This window comes from Monopterus albus, unplaced genomic scaffold, assembly GCF_001952655.1.
Source record: "Monopterus albus unplaced genomic scaffold, M_albus_1.0 scaffold412.1, whole genome shotgun sequence".
Lineage (NCBI taxonomy): Eukaryota > Metazoa > Chordata > Actinopteri > Synbranchiformes > Synbranchidae > Monopterus > Monopterus albus.
Genome location: NW_018128292.1, coordinates 133,887 through 142,317, shown reverse-complemented (window position 1 = coordinate 142,317; position 8,431 = coordinate 133,887). Strand labels below are relative to the sequence as shown.

Sequence of the window (8,431 nt, the reverse complement as noted above, 5' to 3'; positions counted from 1 at the left end):
CATCTTTTAAAATGTCTGACATTTGAAGCCACTTGGCCTCCCTCCAAGACAGAGAAAAGATCATGGTGGCCTCTTAACAAGTTGTAAATAATGACACTCTGGAATTGACTTCCTGTCAGCCTCTCTCCAACACAAGAACAGAAACCAAACACTTAATTGTGACACCACTGCTCTGGGGTCAGTCAGTCACTGCTTTGAAATCAGGTCACTTGTTGTGCAGGCTGCTTTGTAACGCCTGTGTGCTTTTTGTGCCAAGATGAAAATAACCCAAGACGTTGTCATTGTTTTTGGGTTTTAGTGTAGTAACATGACACTGTGCCCTGCATTCCACAAAGCAGGGCAGACTCCGGGCTGTCAGGTCACTGGGTTTTTATGCAGGGATATTACGAAACACGTAGAGTACGGGGACAGCGTGTCTCTGTGGGCAGAAGTTCAACAAGCAGGTCAAGTTGTCATTCAGGCAATGGACACAATAACAGGAACACCTGTAAAATATAATCCCTTTTCATAAAATGTTCCTGCCAAAGATATAACTTTAGTTCCATGTCATTTTGTCTAAAAACGTGGCTTCTGTAACATTTTAGAACTAATGAACAGTTGGAAAACATATGTCTTTGTATGTGGATCAACTACATTGTTGTAAATACCAGCTGAGGTTGAGTTAAATATATTCATTATTTAAAATTGGTGATAAGCAGTAGAGACGTGAAAATAATGATGTATTATATATTTAATTTTTAAAAATTTTTTAATGCTACTTCTGCAGCTTCAGCTACTGATCAATTAAAAAGAAATTCTATTCTAAAGTATTAGTATTTTTCAGCTCAAGAACTTGTCCAACTTATCTTCACACAGATTTTTTATTAAAATGCATCACATATAAGATAAAAAAATCAATATATTTAACTTGTATGGAATAGTTGTTACAGAGGTATTGCTAAAGTTAATGCTTTCTTTTTGTTTTGTTTTGCTTTTCTGCACCCACAGCAGATGGGTGTTTACCCAACATCGTATTTAACACAGTAACTTGAGTGTTATCTGTTTTTGAAAATGGGTTTTATTTGATCAATTGATGATTGATTTGTTTATGTTAAGCTGAAGACTGCAGGTGATAAATTAATACATACTACATATGCTAATATTAATCAAAACAAACCATACGCCATGTAGTTAATTAGTTATGGGTGTTGTCTGTCCATTGGGTGTGTCCCTCCTCTGTGTCTAGCTCCAGGTCCTCACCGGTCTGTGTCTCACTCCTCCACCTCTTTGTCTGTCCCCCTCTCCCCCCAGAGATCCACATGGCCCCGATGAATGGCAAAAACAACCACGGTGACGTGGACAAGGAGATGTCCAAGCGTGTCAGCCAGCTGACCACCAGCATAGAGAGTGTAGAGATCACGGTGCGCTCTGGCGAGAAGATCGAAGAGGCGCTGTCGCCCGAAAGCTCGCCCTCCAAGTCCCCCAACACCAAGAAGAAGAAGAAATTCCGCACCCCATCCTTCCTAAAGAAGAACAAAAAGAAAGAGAAGACGGAGGCCTGAGAGCGAACAGGCAGCAGGGGCGAGGTAGACAGGAAGCCTGTCTGCACAGAAGAAGAAAGAGGGGCAGCAGCCACCTGTTCTGTTTAATGTCTGCTTTTATTTTGTCTCCATCAATGTCCTATTTTTGTTTTTAATTTTGATTTTTTTTTTTAGAAAAAATGGTGCAAAGGGCAGAAGAAAGGATTACAAAAAATGAATTGGTTTGTAACAAAAAAGAAAAGGTCTCGTCTACACAAAGAATGATATTTGGGAAACTTAGGGTGGGTTTGAGGCCACAGATTAAAAACTGCAGCAGATGTGGAGTGGCTAGCAGCAGGTGTTGGGTGTCTGCACACCCGATCACCTGTGCAGTACTCTAGCAGGGCTCCTGGGAAGCCGTTAACTGTCATTTGAGGCCATTTACGTAGATCCTAAATAAGTGGCTCCTCCTCTGTGCTGTTTCCCAGGCTCAAAGCAGAACCTGAAACCGCATTGCATATTTCCTGCATATGAAATGATTGAATTGCAGTCTAAGTGCTGTAAAGCTGCACAAGCTGAAATTAAACCTTTTTTTGTTTGTTTTCTGTAAAGACTCCTCACTCTTTAAAGGTTTTTTTTGCATTCTGGTCACCTGAGCCTGCATAGGGAACTGAGAGGCCACATGAAATTTGAAGTCACACTGGAAAACTGGCCTCAACATCAGCCGTGGGGTTTGTGTTGATGTATATACTGTGAGAGAAGTTTTCTCTCTGCCTCATTCTCTAACACTCTTAAGGCTTCATTAGGCACAAGCTTCTAATACAAACCTTTCAGCTTGATGTGGTTGAACTGCAGATGAGTTACTGGTGAGCGACTGGAAGTGTGTCACGACTAAGTTGGCATTATCTCAGAGAGCTGCTCAGCCACTTTTAATATTTATGTAGCATTTTCATATAATCTCATCTTCATCTCATTTTTTTTCCAAACATAATGGAAGAGTGCAAAAAACAAACAATCTCATTTTAGTAAAGGGTCACTTTTTGTGTCTGGTTTGACATCTCATGAAAATGTATCTTTTTTTACACAAATTTGGTATTAGTATTAGTACTCATTGCATGTTTTCTCGTTTCACAAGAACTCAATTTATATGGCTGACTATGTTCTGTAGTGAGACCTGATTGCTCAAATTATATTCTAGTCTTCAGAGTACACAAATTTACTATATAACACGTATATGAGAGCTGGATTACATTGGCTATAGATTTTTTAACTGTATTTATTTTATTGTCCTGCACTTTTCTTATAACAAGTTTCAGTTGCAGGTGGTTTCGCCAGTGAAGGAGATTGTGAAGTGTTCGGTAAAAGTAGAGCAAGTAGCAAGCAAAACATGGTGACAGGTCAGGACCCAGAAAGTGAGCTGTTGGTCGCACATGAGAAATGATCTCAATTGTTCAACTCAAAAATTAAAAAAACAGGAAGTATAGTACTGCACTGCTACATCAAGCTATCTTCCATTACCAGTTTGTGGAGTTGGGAGCGGTGATGTCTCTGGTGTGTTTGTGTGTGTGTCTCTAAAGCCATATTGTAATTTTTTTCACTGTTTTCTTTTTCATTGATGAAACAAGGGTTGTGATTCTCGTTTGCTTGCTCGGGCGTCAAGGACCCTATCAAGACTTCTCTCAAATTACCCCAGTGACTGCATCGACACCCCTCAGGTTCCAAAACCTTTATTTTCAGTAGCTACATTCACAGCAGCCATGCTTCCTCACATAACTTGCCATTTATTTTGTCCTGGAACCGGAAGATTATAAAGAGGTCATATGGACATTTTATTTTTATTTGATCTCTGTGTGAACCCGGTTGTCATTTCACTTTCTAAAGCCTCCCCTTGCGTAATTTCTTGGGTAAAAAGAATCCCAGATTGTGATGCTGCTATTTAAGCGTAGTGTCTTTGCCACCCTGCCACCCCCCCCCCCCCCCCCCCCACACACACACACACACACACACTTTAACCAGATATACCTATATCCCAGCTAGCAATGTGAAGTATTGGATTTGGAGGGTGGGAGAGGGTTAAAGGATGCATCTATAGCTGTGTTAAACGAAGGCTTTTAGATCTGGGCGACAGCTGAGGTCATACAGCTGAGAGATGGAGGAAGGATGTGTGAGTTTAGAAATGGGTGTTTGTGTGTAGTCGAGACGGGGCGGGGGTAAAGACAGCCTGACACTAATGCACCATGTTTTATCACTCGGACGGTTTTTAATTATTATTTTTTTTATTTCACACCATTTCTCCTTCAGGAAAGTTTTTTCTATTTGTATCACAGGAAACTTCTCTTTTAGTTGGCAGAGAGCACTAGGCTTTTTTATTAACCATTTTATGAGCATAAATTGCTCCCAGATGAACTGAATGTGCATCCTTTTTATGTTCTCCTCTTCTGTTTCAGACTGTTTGCACCTCACTCTACTAATGCCTCTCTATCCACCTCTTTTCTGTTGGTAAAAAAAGAACAAGTTTTGCTTTGGCATGCCAGAATGAGCCAAGCTACTTTTGTGACCTGTGAAAATCCTATATAAATGGTTATCTAATGGATTTGCTAAAAGCTGTATTGCTAATCAGTGTAAATTCAGAAATAAAACTGTATTTTAAGAAACAAAAGCTCATTTTTTCATGTCAGTGCATCACAATCCATGTCATTATTTAAATTGTTTTCCTGTTCAGTCAGTGCATCACAATCCATGTCATTATTCAAATTGTTTTCCTGTTCAACATAATCCATACACACTCATTTTACTTCATACCATTTTCCTGAACTGAGCATTTAAAAGACAAAGTATACACAGGATGATGCACTTAATGCTGTAATTTTTTATCATAATTTCACAATATTGTTGAACAGCATCATAGAGAAGGAGCTATGCTACAATGCCTTTGTTTGAAATGAGTAGAAAAAAAGGTACCTGGCGTTTTTTTTTTGTCCGAGTTAAAAATGTGAAAAAATTTAATATTCTGTATATGTGAATAGTTCAATCAGGAAGTTATGGAATATGTATGGAAATGAGGTAATAAATGCAAATGATCATAACAGGCACAGGAACTGTGAAAGCACGTCATAGAAATGATGTCAGCTGGAGAGTGAGCACACTGGCACTTCTCTGTGATACATACATTATGCATGTACGCATTGCTCTGTTTGAGCAAATGTTATCAATGAGCATGATGTCTTCAGAAGAGAAAGACCCATTTATAAGATCTTTTTTTCCAAAACATATCCATTCAGTACACACATTACCAGAAATGTACCCTTGAAATGCTTAAAAATAAGTATCTCGTACTTGATGAGCTATAAATGCTGCATGTCATTTTGTTTACCTGTGAACTTGCTGTTAAACCAGTGGTTCCCAGCATCTGCAAAGGGTCGGTGGGGGAGGGCAGAGGAATGTGGGCAGACTTTTCGCTAACTGTTGTAGCTTTTTTGTGAGATACTGTGAAGTTTTTACGTTTTATTAGGATCAGACAGTCTGCTCACTGTTCATACTGCTGTGAAGAAAGGTTTCCATACATGTGCTATCTTATCTTAAAACAGTCCTCTAGCATTACTGGGCTTTTAATATACATTTTTTTAAAAAAGATAAAATTGATGCAGCAAAACCAAAGATATCGCCTTTCTTATTTCACACATTGTTTTTGTCAAAAGTTGGCACCTGCCTTACTCACAATGCAACTCAAGACCTAATATTAATAGCAAAATGCTAATGTAGCATGGGCTGCTACCTTCAAGCAGAGATAAGGAGGGACAACACACTACCAAATGTTTTTTTTTTAAGTTTCAAACTTGTATTTTTCAGACCCAATGCTGATTTAAGTGTGTTTATTAGATTCCACACATCTTTCCTTGGGGCCAAAAAAAGCTTTATACAACTCTTTTACACCTCTAGAACAGTTTGTACACAGACTCCAATGTGTCAAGCCGATGAGGTCAGAAAGCTGAAACTGCTGGGAACCACTGCTTTAAACAACAATTAAATGTTGTTGTTTTTTCTGTGCTTCACTGTTAATATCCAAACCAACCGGACTGTCTGCTGGCACCACAGGGACGCCTGTCTCAAACCAATCACAATTCGACTCAGCGTGGCCTTTGTGTCGCACAGTGAGCCTGGACTGTCCAGCAGAGTACCCAGGTGACTGGGGGACCTAGTATGCATATGAGCAGCAAATGTGCCTTGATTGCATTTACATCCTCAGATGTAATATGCAAAATATGCAAATCATGAAAATGTGTGCTAACCTCCCTGTAACATGGCGCTCACTCTCTGGTCCTTCAGTATCTCTAATTTCACTGAATATTTAAATTCTAACATAGAATTAACAGAGTTTTTATTCTTATTTGCCCACTTTTTTATCTCGTGTGCACCTGTCTCAAATATTCATTTTTTTTAGTATATAATTTAACAAAAATCTTTATAATAATAAGCTCCTGCTAAAATGATTGCCCAGAGATGTCCACTTTTTATCACTTCTTATAATGTCTCTTTATAGATAAGATTAGAAATGTAAACAAAGTGATGATGCCTTTTCTCACCTTGGCCTACTTCTTCCTCTCTCAACACTTTTTTGACATCTATGTAGTAATTCAAGCAAATTAACGCAAACACTGACTGTTAGTGGATGAGAGAAACTGTCCCTTTTTGGTTGTTCCTCCTCACCTCCCCTGTCTTTATCTAGGATCATTTGAGGTTTATTGCTCAGTGCAGCTTCCATATACAGTATTTACAACACAGGTGTCAGTGAATGTGATATCAGTTTATAGCACTTTACCTGGAAACATTCCTGGTATGAACAATAAAAGAGTTTGAGCGATCCTGTGACTGCTGTTTGTGTTTCTCATGACTGTGAGCCGGCAGTGGAGGCTCGTTCTGGCTCCAGATGAGTATGCTGTGATGTACATGGTGTGGGTTAGCATGCTGTAGATAAAATGCTGATTGTGAGGTAATCTGATTTGCTTGTTGTTCATCTGCTCACTCTGGTATATGAACAGACAAATAACAATGTAAGAGATGAAACTATTGATCCCCTTTGGGACATTAGGTCGGGGATCAATAAAGCTCTATCACTTATTATGTATTTCTCTTTCAGTATGGCAGAAAAGATGAATACAAGATAAGTGCAAATGTAAAGTCATTAATTATGTTAGGTATATTGTCAGTGCAATCAGTTCATCAAAACAAATGAAGTTAATCATTCAGTGTTTTGTCATGACTTTGCAAATATGTAAGAATATGTGTGGTATATAAGTGTGTGTGTGTGATTCATTTTAGACTGAAGCTCTTCAAACTGACCACAAACTGACCTACAGAGGTGAAAAGTAACTAAGCACATTCACTCAAGTACTGTACTTAAGTACAATTTTGAGGTGTCAGTACTTTTCTTGAATATTTTCATTTTCTGCTACATCATACTTCGACTTCACTACATTTCAGAGAAAAATCCTGTACTGATGTAAGCCTACACAGTAATACATTATTAATTATAATCTAATAATATGTCAACTGTGCCATGCTGCATAACAAGTCCTTTTTTGGTGCTTTTGTACTTTTACTTAAGTAACATTTTGAATGCCAGACCTTTACTTGTAACAGGGTATTTTTACACTGTGGTATTGCTAAATCTGAGTACTTCCTCCATCCTCCACCACTGCCTTCATACGTAAAGTGTAGGGCGAGTTCCCTCTTCTCTCCTCCTCTCTCCAGACAGCATCATGCTGCAATTGTTAAAACAATGAACCTACTTACGTCCAGATGGATGCTCCACTAGGGGAGTGTGGAGACCACGATAGGCCTTTTTATAACCCCACACACACAAGCATCCCTTCAGCTTCACAGCTACCAGAGACCACACTGATGCCCAGATGCCACTGGCATGAATTAGGGACTGATAAACAACATAAGGGGTCATTTAGGTCTGAACCCAAATGCACACCCCATGGGACCACCATGGCACACACACAGATACACACAGTCACAGAACAAGCTGGTGGTACATTTTGTTCAATCCAAGATGTCTCATGTGTGAAAGAACATGATGAGTGAAGAAAGGCATAAAAGCTGGAGCTCAGCTTACTGTCAGGTCACAGATTCATTCTCAGAAACAGACTGTTCTACTTTGTTGTTTTTTTACCTTGCTAATAATTACTGATATAATCTCTTTAGTCTGAGTTGTTTTAACCAAACACATCACACCATGTGTACAGTATGTGTGTCCTTAGCACCACTGTAAATTAAAAGAAAAAGCTGGAATTTTTGGAAATACACTTTGTTTTTTTGCCAAGAGTTACTAGATGACAACATTCATACCACTCTTATGTCTCTCTGTGCAGTTTCCGACCACACTGGTTAGTTTAGTTTAGCTCTCCTCATTGTGACAGCAAGACTCCATAAGCTCCCAGCTACAAAACAGCCTAGGACATAACCACATTTCCTTTTTTGTAATGATTAGTCAAACAAGATAGAATGCATTACATGGTTTTGTTACCTCTGGACAGATCCCACTATGCCCAGTCATTACACTTAGCTTAGCAAACCAGCTGCTGGCACTAGATTTATATTTACTGTTCAGATTAATCACTGGCATTGATTATCTTATCTAGATCCATATTACTACTACCCTATATTACTTTAATTTACATTTTCTTGTGACCACAGATTTACTGCAATATTAAATGTCTCAGTGGACTGTAAGCAGCAGAGCTAATAAAGTCATTGTGTTGGCTTGAGTAGGTAATGGTCCCCTCCTAACACTGTCCTCCATCACTGAGCAGGTGAAAATTCCAAGTCAAGTGTGTGTGTGTTTATTAGAGACAATTAGTTTGTGGAGTCACTGTTATTGATCATCTGTTTCATCAAATCCTTGAAGATGTATTGTGTTCATTTTG

General features: G+C 38.9%; 1 protein-coding gene across 7 annotated transcripts in view; it reads left to right on the top strand.

Annotated features, from left to right (window-relative positions):
• add3a (adducin 3 (gamma) a) overlaps nucleotides 1-3,409 on the top strand; it is a 92,943-nt gene extending 89,534 nt beyond the window's left edge. For all 7 annotated transcript variants that reach the window (XM_020586547.1, XM_020586545.1, XM_020586548.1 and 4 more), the window contains one exon: nucleotides 1,291-3,409. In XM_020586547.1, coding sequence (XP_020442203.1) covers nucleotides 1,291-1,541 — 251 coding nt within the window. In that variant the 3' untranslated portion in view covers nucleotides 1,542-3,409. The remainder of the gene's footprint in view (nucleotides 1-1,290) is intronic.
• Nucleotides 3,410-8,431: the final 5,022 nt, after the last annotated feature.